At 38.3% G+C, this 15,310-nt stretch overlaps 1 protein-coding gene and 1 pseudogene across 1 annotated transcript in view; one reads left to right on the top strand and one right to left on the bottom strand.

Moving 5' to 3' along the window:
* SEC23A (SEC23 homolog A, COPII coat complex component) overlaps positions 1-13,427 on the bottom strand; it is a 58,859-nt gene extending 45,432 nt beyond the window's left edge. The window contains exons 1-7 of the mRNA XM_040256727.1: positions 13,253-13,427; positions 9,223-9,464; positions 7,794-7,851; positions 7,476-7,562; positions 6,324-6,560; positions 4,437-4,516; positions 3,091-3,235 (exon numbers count right to left, since the gene is read on the bottom strand). Of these exons, the coding sequence (XP_040112661.1) occupies positions 3,091-3,235; positions 4,437-4,516; positions 6,324-6,560; positions 7,476-7,562; positions 7,794-7,851; positions 9,223-9,443 (828 nt within the window). The 5' untranslated portion in view covers positions 9,444-9,464; positions 13,253-13,427. The remainder of the gene's footprint in view (positions 1-3,090; positions 3,236-4,436; positions 4,517-6,323; positions 6,561-7,475; positions 7,563-7,793; positions 7,852-9,222; positions 9,465-13,252) is intronic.
* Positions 5,004-5,571, top strand: LOC120875059 (annotated as a pseudogene).
* Positions 13,428-15,310: the final 1,883 nt, after the last annotated feature.

The following is a 15,310-nucleotide window of genomic DNA, read 5'->3' as shown; positions in this document are numbered from 1 at the left end:
CCTCTTTCACTTTTTTTTTCCCCCTCTTTCACTTTTATCAAGAAGCTCTTCAGTTCCTCTTCACTTTCTGCCATAAGGGTGATGTCATCTGCATATCTGAGGTTTTTGATATTTCTCCCGGCAATCTTGATTCCAGCTTGTCCTTCATCCAGCCTGGCATTTCGCATGTTATACTCTGCATATAAGTTAAATAAAAGCAGGGTGACAATCTACAGCCTTGATGCACTCCTTTCCCAATTTGGAAGCAGTTTGTTGTTCCACGTCTGGTTCTAACTGTTGCTTCTTGACTTGCATACAGATTTCTCAGGAGGCAGCTAAGGTGGTCTGGTATTCTCATCTCTTTAAGAATTTTCCACAATTTGTTGTTTTTCACACAGTCAAAGGCTTTGGTGTAGTCAATAAAGCAGAAGTAGAAGCATGGTTATGTTCCAAAAGAAACAGAGCTAAAAGAAACCAGGGCTTCTAAATGGCTGATTTCAGGTCAAGGGCAGGGAACATGTAAGATGAGCCTTGAACATCTTACTATTAGAAAGCAAGTAAACGTTCAAACAGTGATGAGGGCATATAATAAGGACCCAGGAGGCAGCTTGAAAGGGCTCTCATTGCCCAAATCTGGACAATTTGAGTTTTAAAATAAATAATGACAGTAAAGGAATATAATCCATTGGATGAAATAAAAATTCACATTGATATAAACATAAATGAAGAACAGAACACTCTTCCTCAAGTAGAAAGTGAATAAATGTAGAAGAAATGATGGAATTAGAAAGTCACTATTTAGCCCCCCTCCCAATAATAACTGATCAAGCAAGAATCAAGAATGGACACTAAAACTACTGGGTAAAAGTCTGATGAGTACACAAGGAATCTCCCCATAGATACTTACAATGGGAAAAATATAATGCTACATTGAAGAAACCTGGTTGAAACCACTTTGACCAAGTGATCAAAGCTAAGTAAACCAGCAGATCGCAAATCAGTATTTGCATTTTTTTTGCAATATTCCTGCCAAAAGTGCAAAAGCTCAATCTACCCATGAGAAAAGATCAGATAAACCCAAACTGAAAGTCATTCTACAGAATAACTAGCCTAAATAACACAACATTATACTGCCATTGTCCTACAATTAAAAATTTAAAAATTAAAATAAAAAATAACTAGACTGTACTCTTAAAAAATATTAATGTCACGAAACACAAAGAAAAACTGAGGAACTATTAGAATAAAGGACACTAAAGAGACAAGACAACTGAATACAATACAGAGTTAGGATTAGGATAACTGTGAAATCTGAATAAAGTTTAAAGATTTGGAAAATAGTGTTCTATCAATGTTAATCTCATGACTGTTAAATGAACTGCATTATAAAAGGAATGTTTTTGTGTAATTAAGAAATACACACTAAAGTACTTAGAAGTTAAGGGATATATTTACAACTGACTTTCAAATGGTTTCACTATCTATATAAATATCTAGAGAGAGAAGGACAAATCAAACGTAATAAATGTTAACATTTGATGAATCTTGGTTAAAAGATATAAAGGAATTCTTTGAACAATTTTTGTGACTTTTCCATGTTTGGAATTATGTCAAACTAGAAAGTTAAAAGAAAAACAAAACTGAAAGTCACAGATTGTAACTCGTATAAAACAGGAAACCATCAATCCACAGTGGTATTAATAAATAAATGAGTAAATTGAAAGTTTGATGAGGAATGGGATATTTTCATGGTTTTAAAGATCCTCACCATCTAACATTTATTAATCATAAAGGGAAGAGAAATGAGAGTAATTTTACAGTGGAGACTTCTGCCAGACACATTTTAATGAATGATCAAAGTGATCATCATCAATAATGGGGCAAATGAAAACCATATGTCACCTGATAGGCTATAAAAAGAACACAGCATTACTTCTGTGATCTTCCTGCCAATGATGCAAGACCTCAATCTAACTGTGAGGCTACCATCACGGCAAACCTAATTTGAGAGACGTTCTATGTACTGGCCTGAATCTTCCAACATGCCGAGGTCATAAAAGTAAAGGCAGGCTGAGGAAATGTACTCGAGTGAAGGAGACTAAACAGACATAATCACTACAGGTGCGTGCATGCATGCTGAGTTTCTGCAGTCATGTCCACCTCTTTATGACCCCACGGATTGTAGCCCACCAGGCTCCTCTATCCATGGAATTCTCCAGGCCAGAACACTGGAGAAGGTTGCCATGCCCTCCTCCAGGAGACCTGCCCGACCCAGGGGTCAAACCTACATCTCTTATGTCTTGTGCACTGGCAAGCAGGTTCTTTACCACTAGTGTCACCTGGGAAGCCCAACCACTACACGCCTCTGAATTAAATCTTTTAAGCAAAAAAAATTATTGAGATAATCAGTGAAACTTGAATGAGTTCTGAGAATTAGATGGCAGTAATAAATCTGTGTTATGTTTTGTATAATTCAACGGATATGAACTTGAGCAAACTCTTGGAGATAGAAAAGGACAGGGAAGCCTGGTGTGCTGCAGTCCATGAGGTTGCAAAGAGTCAGATGCAACTTACAACTGAACAACAACACAATACATCAGTGTCATGTATTGTATAAAACATCAATATATATATACTGATATATATATCTCACATATTTTAAAATCTGATTTTAAAAGCTGTATTGTGGTTATGTAGGAGAATATCTTAGTTTATAGAAAATACAGCTAAAGTATTCAAGGAGTTAGGAACATCACTTAATCACAAATAGTTCAGAGAAAAAAGTCCTTTGCAACTTTTCTAGCAACATTTCCAACTTTTATAAAAAAACTTTTTTTACAAAAACTCTTCTAATTATTAAGATAAAGCTAAGATATGTCAAGTTTAAAATTTTCAAATTGTATTTCGTAAAATTCTCCTTATCCTGCTTGGGTAAACATCATTCCAGAAGCTTCTCTACACACAAAAGGATATACCACAGATCAAACTTTAAATAAAATCATGTATGTACTGTCCCGTGACCTGATTTTTCCACCCAGCATCATCTTGTGCATATCAGTCCATACATACACGTTACGTATTTACATTCCAAAATAAAGTTACTGTCACTACCTCAAGGAGTCCTACAGCTATGGAAAGTGCCACCCCAGAGGAACGCAAAGGTCTCTTTCCCTGTGGTACAGGCCAGGGGTCCCGCTGAAGTTCTCCCAGAAGGTCTGTGAGATTCATGTCTATCTTCTGTACTGGCTGTAAGAATCTACAAAACAAAACAAAATAAAAAGCCATTGATAAATGTTTGTGGGTGAAGGTTTAAGAAAAAAATTGTCCACTTTCTTAAAAACAGAAAAAGAAGCTGAATACAAGGCAGACCAAATGGTTCTCAAACTTTTGTGTATATCAGAATCAGTGAGATACAGATTGCTGGTTCCAGGGTTTTGTTTCAGCAGGTCTGAGGTGGTGACCAAGAATTTGCATTTCAAGTAAATTCCCAAGTGATGCTGTCTACTACTGAGGAACTCAGTGCGTACAATTACTGTAAAGAAAACACTCAAACCAAGTATTACTTTGGGACTGCATCTTCCATTTACCAATCTAGTAAGTTTTAGAGTTACTGAATTAATTATGAGACGATATATCAACTCAATTTTACTAATACCACCTCTGATTAGTTAAGTTTAACAGAAAAAGCTACCCACAAAACTAAGAAGGCAAAACTAAAAGCTTATGGGGACCTATTTTTGCTTGGCTGCCCTCAAGCACAAAAATTAAATTTTTTGAACTTAAAAACAGAAAATCAGGAGTATATCAAAACTATATTCCAGGGGCTTTCCTGGTGTCTCAGTGGTAAAGAATCTGCCTGCCAATGCAGGAGACACAGGTTTGATCCCGAATCCAGGAAGATCCCACACGCTGTAGAGCAACTAAACCCCTACACCACAACTACTGAGCCTGTGCTCTGGAGCCTGCGCTCTGGAGCCTGCAAGTCTCAACTACGGAGCCCATGTGCCGCAGCTACTGAGCCCATACACTCTAGAGCCTGCGCTCTGCAATGGGAGAGGCCGCTACAGTGAGAAGCCCTCGCACGAAACTGAAGAGTAACCCCCGCTCACAGCAACCAGAGAAAAGTCCGTGCGACAACAGAGACCCAGTACCATTCAAACAGATAAATAAAATGCCCCACACAAAGTTAAAAAAACAACAACTATACTCCAATATTTAAAAAAAATTTTTAAAGACTATATCAAAACTAAAGTAACTCCTTACATGGTAATGATGAAAAACCAACCATTTCAGCAATGTGATGTTACCACAACTCTTTAAAAAGTATACTAATTCAGTATTTATATTCTTAAAAATATTAAATGGTATCAGATCACTGAAGGCCTGTGTTCAAGTTAAGGGTGAAGACAGATGTATCAACTGTAAATCTGTGAAGTTCTTTTTGCCATATTTATTACCTATTGGAAGGAGGTGGCTGCTGTACCTGAGGACCACGTGTTGCTTGAGTAACTGGTACTTTAGAGAGCCCCAGCATTTCCTGTAAAGAGATTATTTCTGTGATGTCCGTTTAATTACTCCTACAAAGATGTATTAACTATTTATGGCATGGAAGGTGCTTCCATAGGCATTAGAAACACAAAAATAAAGAACACAAAATCTCTTCCCTTGAAAGCAAAAGTTCCAGTTGGGAAGACTATCAGGTAAACAGTGATACAATAAAATAAACATCGTAAGAGAGCAAAGTACAAAGTGCTATGTGAGCAAAGATGGGGAAACTAGCTCAGAATACTTCATGTCTAATTAATAGTCAAAATAAACTACTGTGTAATTTGAATGTCTGTATTCTTAACTTGTATTCATTTATTCCTTTCAGCAGCTATATACTTCAAGTATCTGTTATGGGCCAGGTATGTAATGGTGAAAAATATAAACAGTCCCTGACTGTATGAAAATTTCAATCTGGTGAAACCAATAAAAGTTAAAGCATTAGCGAAATAAGTGTAATGATGCTTTTCCGCTAAGCAGCCTGAGGTGACCCCTAAAAATGGCGCGCTATTCACTTGACCCAGAAAACCCCACAAAACCATGCAAATCAAGAGGTTCAAACCTTCGTGTTCACTAAACACTCGTGAAACTGCCCAGGCCATAAAGGGTATGCATACCCAAAAAGCCACCATGTATCTGAAGGAGGTCACTTTAAAGAAGCAATGTGTGCCATTCCGTCGTTCCAATGGTGGAGTTGGTAGGGGTGCACAGGCCAAACAGTGGGGCTGGACGCAGGGTCGGTGGCCCAAAAGAGTGCTGAATTTTTACCACACATGCTCAAAAATGCAGAGAGTAATGCTGAACTTAAGGGCTTAGATGTAGATTCTCTGGTCATTGAGCACATCCAAGTGAACAAAGCCCCCAAGATGCAGTGCAGGACTTACAGAGCTCACGGTCGGGTCAACCCCTACATGAGCTCTCCCTGCCACATTTTCCTTACTGAAAAGGAACAGATTGTTCCTAAACCAGAAGAAGAGGTTGCACAGAAGAAAAAGATATCCCAGAAGAAACTGAAGAAACAAAAACTTATGGCCCAGGAATAAATGCCGCGAAAAATAAATGCAAATAAAAGTAAAAAAAAAAAAGTGTAATAATAAATATGATGGAGCGATAATAAGGAATTGTATAAAGGGGGGTTATAAAGTAATAAACATATTGCATGCCTATGCTTCTTAATTGTCTGACTTATATGAACATTCTCTGCCCTCTCAACTATCTTCCAATCTATGAACATATTTGAGAGATATGAATATCTCTCAATATCTATCAAAATATCTAGACAGAAAAAGATTTTGAAAAATATACCAAGATAATCCTAGTATGTTGCACATAACTCCCCCAGACAAGGCTTTAATTTGCTCCAAAGACAAAAATATCCCAGTGTATGAAAAAATATATATATATTCACAGTTCACCTATTAACTTTCAAGATTTAAAATATCTCCCTTTGCCAAACACAAAGTGTTTAGTTCCTAAGTGACATGCAAAAAACAAAAGTGGTTGCCTTCTCTCAGTCTTCAGCATGACTCTTCTACAAACCTTCAAATCTTTCGTAAAATAGTTTCAGTTTCACTCTAAGTTTTACAGATACTTCAAAAGTGAAGGGTCTTCAATCTCTATGATTACAGCATAAAGCAAACGAAAGAAAGCTGAGGCCAACACTACATTTAAAGGCTTTGTTATAATACAACTATATTAGTTATTCATAATATTTTCTGGAAACATATAGCTAGAAGGCACTTTTAGACATACACAGAGTTATATGCAGAGACAGATAAACTACCATTCTTGTTGCTTACCTGCAGTTGTTTGGCAGACAGATCTTTTGTTCCTCTGAAGACATAGCTTTTTGAAATGCCCTCACATCCAAGTTCATGAACCTGCACCATTCTCCCAAAAGTAATTAAGCCAACCAAAGCTGTAGGTGGTAAAAGGCTTAGTGACATCTGCATAGATTCTTTCAGGGCTTGTAAATCTTCATCTTCCATGCAAGTATCAACCACATAGAGGAATATCAAAGGCATCTGAGGACCACGCTTTTAAAAAATATTGTGATTAAAAACATGTTGTTTTAAATGTTGTTTTAAAAGTATAACACTTCAGCTCAATATATAGGATAATCAATAGAGGACTAATTAAACAATGTATTATATGTTTAATAATAGAATTCTAATAAAGCCATTTTACAAAGGAAACATTATATATCCAATACATCATCAAGTGAAAAATTAAGTTTATGAGCATTAGTCATGTTACAAGAAAGATATTTTCACTTTCAATTTTACTTAACTGCACGAAGTTTCATTTCTTACAACAAGCATTTCTTTTAAAATAAGAAAACAGTAACTTTAAAGCTTAAAAGCAAAATTAGGTGACTTTAATAAAATAATTATCTTATCTGAATTGCATTGTAAGGGAACTAGAAATTAGTCAGAGTGGACAAATTAGTGACAGATTAGAGTGAGTCATATTCTGCTTTCTCTACAACATTCATACGACATTACTTTAATACTTAAGTATTAAAATAAATTATGTAAAGCTGTTCAGAAAGGGAAGAAAAATTATTTTCCTAATAAGAACCAATTCAAGAGTAATTTCATTATTAGAACTGGGGATATATCATTAGGCTCCAGTATCATATTGACCAAGTATCTGTAACTACCCTTTTAATTACAAAGCAAAATTGATACTTTACTATTTATTGACCTACTTGATACAGCAAATCAAACCTCCCCGCCCAAACTCCTGGCCACCTTTCAAATAACAATAGAAATTACCTTGCTCAAACTGACTTTGACAGTTCTTACCTTTGAAATGCTCAATCAATTCAATGTGAGAATGAAGAATGATGCCTTTTAAGTCAGCTCAATTGAATAATTATTTTGGTATAAAGTACTGCTAAATTACTGGATATTTTAAACTTCCTTAAAGAGTTACTCTTATGTTCTTACCAGAACTACATATTCAATGCTAGAAAACTGAGGTAAAAGTTCAGCAGGTTGATTCAGTTCAGATATACCAGCATAAGTCGGTGGAAACTAGAGGTAGAAAAAAGCAAAATTTTTTAACAAATTATTACCAAGTAATGAAATTTTAAACTGAAAAGAATTATTTCCTGATCACTTAATTACTTAAAAATAGATACTTTAATCATTTATTTATTTAATCCTATAAAAAATTAGTCTTTATTTTTAAATATGTATTTTCCTGCATCTATAGACCAGTATTAGTATTACAGCATTAACATCTACAATTGGGGGCTTTCTTACCTGATTCCTCTGATAACAAAAGTTGCAAGCCCAGAGTTTCGCTCGATAATCCACTTGACTGTTTTAAGAAAAGATACAATAGCTTATGATTCAGCTAAACTGTGCAGAAATTCCAATTTCAATAAAATTAACTTCTTTCTGAAAATGAATTAATTCAAACTGACAGTGAAAGCAATCTTTAAAAGCCATGTATCTTTAGGTGTTGCCAATATTTAATTCATACTTTTAACACATACAAGCTCACCAAAATGAATATATTGTAACTTTTAATATTCAGTAAATACCAACAATAAATTAAGATAATCCTATTTTTTCTCTCCAAGTGACTCAGTAACTTCTAAACTCAGCTCTAGAAAACACATATTCAATAAAAATATATATAGTTGTTGAATGCCATTATTCTACGTGCTGATGGTAAGTAAATGAGATCAAAGGTCCTATTATCATAAAGCTTATATTCTAGAAATGAAAGACAATAAACAATAAATGTATAAATGCAGAAGATACTTTTAGATAGTGATAATAAAAACTAAAGATAACAATGCAAGACATGAGCAAGTATTTGGGAGGGCAACTTTAAAGGAAAGCCTTAATTAAGAAACAACTAAAATGTAACTGAAATGAAAAGAAACCAGTTACAGGAAAATCTGGGGGCAAAGCAATCCAGGCAGCATGTATAGCTATTGCACAAAGTCTGTGGTAGAAATAAGTATATCCAAGAATAGAAAGAAGATAAGGTATAATGCAGGTGAAAATGAAGAACATGGATGATACAGATGAAGGCAGAAATATATACAGGCTAGATTATATAGAGCTTTACAGGTCTTGATAAGGGGTTTGGATTTTTCATTATAAGTGTAATTCTCCACTCCTCTGGGTGGAGAAGAGACTAATAAAAGGCAAGAATGGAAACAGGAAGATCAGTTAGGAGGATAATGAAACCACCCAAGAAAAGATTACCATCTTTTGAAGCACCATGTACTAGCAGAGAATGAGAATAAGAGACAGGATCAGTAATGTTCTTGAGACAGAATCCATCAGATTTGCCAGTGGACTGAGTGGAAAGAGAGGGAGTAGAAAGAGGAATAAAAGGTGATTCTTCAGAGTCTGGCTTATATAACAAGAAATCATAACATTTTTGAAACACCACTCAATTATGACTTTACAAATGACACAAAATGAGGTGATAGCCAGCATCAGTATCTAGAGAATACTGATAGAATCTAACAGTTTACATACTGACAATTTTGTATTTGGTTTCTTTTTAACTCACTACAACCTGTATGAGTCTAAAATTTTATAGCTCTTTGGTTCTACTTTAATTTGAAAAAATAACTATAAACAAAAACATTTTATATAAATGAACAAGTAAGAAACTACATTTTTAAATCATAAGGACACTTCAGTGTTTTCCATATACTTTAATTACCATAAAGGATTCAAAACTGCACGGCAAGTGGTCCTACTACAGAGAACAGGTTCATATTGAATGGGCGGCAGATCTGGTCTCTCCCTCAGTGGTGTAAATAAGGCTGCTACTGGAACGACCATTCTTGTAGCTTCCAATCGACTCGATGGCCAGACATTCCAACTAAAACGAACTCCATCTCGTTCTTCATTTTGTTGGATGAATTCCAAATAGGTTGTCATTGTAGAGCTTGATTCTTATTTCTGTAACAAAATTAAAAGATATTTTTAAATCCTATTAAGAAAATTCAAAGTAAGTATGTTTTTCCCAGTTCCACTGATACTCATCCGTTAGAAATCATAAACGAAAGAAAATAATTATCTCAGGAAAAAATCAGCAAGTGAACAATGACCTCAATTATAACAAAATAATGAATGGCTCTACAGAACCCAAAGCTCATTAGGCCCCAAAAGAAGTATTTTATCCTTTTTTCATTCACTCTTGAAAAAAACTACTGAAAAAAATAATAAATGATAAAATTGATGTCCTATTGATTTAAGTCAAAAATGGGGAAAATCCAGGTCCTAAGTTTTCTGTATCTTGTGAGTTACATCGTTCTAATAAACAGATTGTCAAAAACATTAAATTCTAAAACTCACATGCTTTTCTACCCAGAAGGTAGTAAGCTTCCATTAAACTTGCTAAAGATAATGCTTAAGAGTACACAACAAAAAGATTTTTCTAAAATGAGGTACTTCTATTAGATAGGCCATTTTTTATCATACTAATATAGGACATTTCAGGAACAAAAAATAAACTCATGGTAAGTGTGTTTCATGGGATATATACATCACTTAACTTCTTTTGCAGAAACAATTCAGAACACTTCCAACATTCCAACTTATAAGAGCATTTTAAACTCGAATTTGAGATATATAATTTCAATATAATCATTTAAACTCACTACCAGAAGAGGGAGATGCCATTTTGGTTAGGGCCCGGTATCAAAAAACATCTTCATCTTGTTATTCTCTAACTGCTTGACTAGGATGCCAGCTCTCCTACCTAGGCAACAGGTCTCTCTCATGCTCTCAAACTGCAGCAGTGGTTAGTGATGGAAGGAAATTATAAAATTTAAAGGTCTAAGAAGATAGAATCTCAAGTACTATCTGGCTAAAAGATTTGTGGGAGGGATGAATGGCATCAAGAATTGAAGATGAAGGTAGGGTACCCACAGAGCCAGCATGGATGCTGAACATGCTAAGAACAATGATGGGATGAGAAACTGATTCTAAAATATAAGTGAGGGAAGAAAAGGTATTATTAGATATAACAGTTTTCAGGAAAATGCTCAAATTTATTTTGATAATACAAATTACAGAAACTGATGCTTAACAAACCCAAGTATCTTAAACAGCTAAGAACTTTCCCTTCTTTAAAAGAAATAAGAATGTTATTAGTCAATTATATCCTACTTGAAAATATAATAAGAAAATAAAAATTAGACACTGTATTTCTTCCTATAAGAATTTCAGAGACAGCTAGGGAATTTTATACTAAGCAAAAGCAATCATGGATTTTTCAAAGATTGACAAAGGGTAGAGAGAAATCCTAAGATAACTAGATTTGTTTAGAAAAGATTATTTTAAAGATAAATATAGGAGATGGCTTTGAGAAAAACAGAAGCATTCAAGAAAAAATGGCTGTTGAAAGATAATGATAAAACAAAGGTCAAGGATAATCAGAGGGGAGTTAGAAGATGCCAACCTTAGTTTTAGCATAGGAAACAATAAGAGTTTTCCAGCTACATGTTTATGTGAGGCCAGATTTCCTTCATACTATTCAACCAGACAACATATCAAAATAGACAGCAAGTAGATCCGAAAATCCACCTGTCTTCTATTAAGCCTCGCTCAGCTGGTAAAGAATCCTCCTGCAAAGCAGGAGACCTGGGTTCAATCCCTGGGTTGGGAAGATCCCCTGGAGAAGGGAAAGGCTCCCCACTTCAGTATTCTGGCCTGGAGAATTCCATGGACTGTATAGTCCATGGAGTCGCAAAGAGTAGGACATGACTGAGGGACTTTTTTTTTTTTTCTTTTCTTTTCTTCTGGATCCTCAATAATGTTTAAGAATATAAATAGGCCTTGAGAATCACTTCCTTAGGACTCTAGGGCTTAATTTAAAAGCATGGAAGCTGGTAGAGAAAGGCTCTATGAAACTTATCATGAAGACATCTACACACAGGCAATGGCCAGGTTTAAGTTTCTACAAGAGGTTACAAGCCTGGATTGTAACTTGACATCCTTACTTTTTATTGAGACATACTGAGTATCACCTGATTGATATTTAAGTACAATTCCCCTCCTCTTCCTCACTGTTTTTCTCCTCAATCGCTCTGCTCTAAGATCATATTTGTTCTCTAAATCACATCTATTTATTTCTTACATTATCACTTTTCAATAGCAGTCTGAAAAATGTCCCACGTTTTTCATCTTAACTGGTCCGATTACAGAGACATGCAAAACACCTCCCCAAATTCGCTCACCTTTCCAAGGGAGAAATTAATCTTAAAATCACTCACTCTAAAACAAATCCTGCCAGGCTGGGTCCCATATTCAACAACAGCATATCTGAAACAAAGTCCTTTTGCAAACCAGCTCTTTATGAAATGGCATTATTTGATAAGCATACTCTCCCTTCGTATTGTCTGTATAAAAGCATAAAACTAAAAAATTTTGATTCAAACACTAAACTAGGATGCAGACAATATACTAGTCATTACATTTTATTAAGTGGTACAAAACATAAAAGACCATTCTAAAGAAATGTCTCCTAGTCAGCACAACTTACAATCACTGGGAATGTACTTTCTTATGGTATAACTAAAAGTAAAGAAACATTAAGTCACTTTAACCTAGCACATCAGATATATGCCCATTAGCCATTTTATAGATAGCTAAGTGAAAAACATTGTAAACTGCAAGTAAAATCTGAGTTCCTTCCAATCAGATATATCTGTTAACAGACAATTAAATGTGGCTTTCCCACTTTTCTCTCCTAAAATCCTCAATGAAGTGTCTTCAACTACTTTCCACGACTAGATTTATTATACTGCACAAATAGCTTAACCTCTCTGATCCTCAAATTCTCATCAGTAAAATGAGGGGTTTGGGTTGGAAAACTACAAGGCCCCTTCCAAATCTAAAATTCTGAGCCAATTAAAAATGACTGAACTTCCAAAATGATGTCAGTTAAGACTACTGGAGAAGGCAGAAAAGGAAGACTTAACATACATCTATAATTAAATCTTAAACTTCTTTTAACCAAGTTCACTTGGCTAGTTATCCACTCCTTTGAGGGGTGGACCTTGAGGAAGCTCCCGAATTCAACATACTCACTCCAGTGATTACAAGCGGATTTACTATGACTTTTCCCTTACCACCAAAACGGGAAAACATTTAGGGCCGAATGGAAGTACGGAAGATGGGTCCAATCTGAAAACTTAAGTCTATTTCTAATCAAGGCCCAAGGTGTGAGCTCTACCTGGCACTTTTCTCCTTATCCCTTTAACTCCGAAGGCCAAACTACGAGTGTCCAGTCACCTCGGGTCAAAGTCTAGGGCTCTTCTGAAGAGACAAGGAATGAACCAAGAAGCCAAAGTACCCAGAAGCGGCGATGGGGTGGGGTGGGGTGCGGTGCGGTGGGGAAGGCAGATCGGCCATGAGCGGAGGGTTGGGTGCTGCGAGAGATGCCCTAACTGCTGTTTTTCGCTCGACTCTCATCTTTCACTCCTGATCGGGGGGAGGTGGGTGAGGGAGCCGGGTTCCCAGGCCCTTACAGAACTAAGCAGAGGTGGTGGGTGAGAAGGTGACAAGTTCAGGGCTCAAGGCAGGCCCCGACGGGCCGGGTCGCAGCCCCAGGGCACCCCTACCTGGCCCGGGGCACCCAGAGGGCAGAGTGGGCACCACCCTCGAGACCGCGGCCCGCAGACCCGCCGCCGACCTTCCTCCGCTTCCCAGCGAGCGCTCGCGGCCCCGAAATCGATCCTTACCACAGTGCCACCACGTACGAGACCCGCGCCTGTCGCAGCCTCTACCTTACAAATCCGTGCCCTCCGCCGAGCGGGAGCGGCCGTGGCACCGCAATCAGGGACCGCGCAGCCCCGCCCCCGGCCTGCGCGCAGAACTCTGCTGGACCAACATGGCTGGTGCCGCCTCTGCCACGTCAAAGGGAGGGGGAGGGGCGGGGCGGGAGGGGAGGGGCGGGGCCACTCTGGGGGCGGGGCGACCGAGCCGCAGAACCGCCGGGGAGTGGGCGGGACCGCGGCGGAGCCCGGAGGTTGGAGAAGGGGAGGAGACAGGGGAGGGGGGAGAGGCGGAGACGGAGCTGGAGGGGCGGGGCGACAGCGACAAACCTGACTCGGGAACCCGGGAGAGGCGCCGAAACCCGGCGGAACTAACACGCGAGGGTGGCGTGCGTCGTGGCGATGCGGTCTCCTCTCCCGGGAGTCACGGCGGATCCCAGTCCCCGTGGGCCTTCACGATGTACGACCCTCTGTCGCCAGACTCCTCATCTCGTTGAGAGAAACGGAGGTGTTCCCTAGCACATCCTCTCCTCTAGGGCCCCGGTTGATTCCAAGAACAAGCCGCATCTCCCCTGAAAAAGCAATGTGAGAAGTTCGTTCTTTCACTTAGTGCAACAAACATTTACTGAACCTTCGTCTGCTTTGTGCTAGGCACAGTAGCGATGCTGTGATACCGCGTAGGCAAAAAAGGCCAAATATTCGATCTGGAAGAACTTACATACTGTTTACACACTATTGATGTATTCCCGGTCAGTTTACCTCCCCTCCTACACTGCCTCTGCCACCTCTCCCCGCTAAACACATACAAACACACACATACACACCCTCTACAATCTTTGGCTGATTCATCCGGATGTGTTTTCTGCTTCTCTTTTCAAGAAAAGAATTGAGCAAAATGGCAAAGACAGAAACTGGCTGGAAAGACACTGGAGTTTGATGGTCTAAGGCAACCCCACCCTTCAGTGAGGAGTTTGTTGACCAAAAAAATAATATAGTCACAACTTTAAAGTAGAGAGGTATTTTATTTGGTGGGAATGTTAAGGACTTTGAGCCCAGAAGCAGCATCTCACTAGACCTGAGAAAACTGCTCCAAGGAGGCAAGAGGGGGAGTCATGCTATATACAAGTTTACAACAAAGTGGGGCAGGCAGTCTGACCATCAAAGATTATTGTGAGGTAAGGGAAAACAACATTCAGAAAACTAAGATAATGGCATCTGGTCCCATCACTTCATGACAAATAGATGGGGAAACAGTGGAAACAGTGGCTGATTTTATTTTGGGGAGCTCCAAAATCACTGCAGATGATGACTGCAGCCATGAAATTAAAAGACACTTACTCCTTGGCAGGAAAGTTATGACCAACCTAGACAGCGTATCAAAAAGCAGAGACATTACTTTGCCAACAAAGATCCGTCTAGTCAAAACTATGGTTTTTCCAGTAGTCATGTATGGGTGTGAGAGTTGAACTATAAAGAAAGCTGAGTGTCAAAGAACTGATGCTTTTGAACTGTGGTATTGGAGAAGACTTTTGAGTCCCTTGGACTGCAAGAAGATCCAACAGTCCATCCTAAAGGAAATCAGTCCTGAATATCCATTGGAAGGACTGATGCTGAAGCTGAAGCTCACATTCTTTTGCCACCTCATGTGAAGAACCGACTCACTGGAAAAGCCCCTGATGCTGGGAAAGATTGAAGGCAGGAGGAGAAGGGGATGACAGAGGATGAGATGGCTGGATCGCATCCCCGACTAAATGGACACGAGTTTGAGTAAACTCCAGGAGTTGCTGATGGACAGGGAGGCCTGGCATGCTGCAGTCCACGGGGTTGCAGAGTCGGACACGACTGAGCCACTGAACTGAACTGAACTGAACTGAAGGGAAATCAGATATCAAGTTAAGGAATTTAGCATTCTATGTATGGGAAGATGCAAGTCTCTGGGCTCACTGACTTCATTCCTTTCATATGGACCTCGACTCTCTGGGGCCAAATCCTGTTTCCTCATTGTTTACATCCTTAATTCCTTGT

Source organism: Oryx dammah, unplaced genomic scaffold (assembly GCF_014754425.2).
Source record: "Oryx dammah isolate SB20612 unplaced genomic scaffold, SCBI_Odam_1.1 HiC_scaffold_16, whole genome shotgun sequence".
Taxonomy (NCBI): domain Eukaryota; kingdom Metazoa; phylum Chordata; class Mammalia; order Artiodactyla; family Bovidae; genus Oryx; species Oryx dammah.
This window is presented reverse-complemented; position numbering and strand designations above follow the sequence as displayed.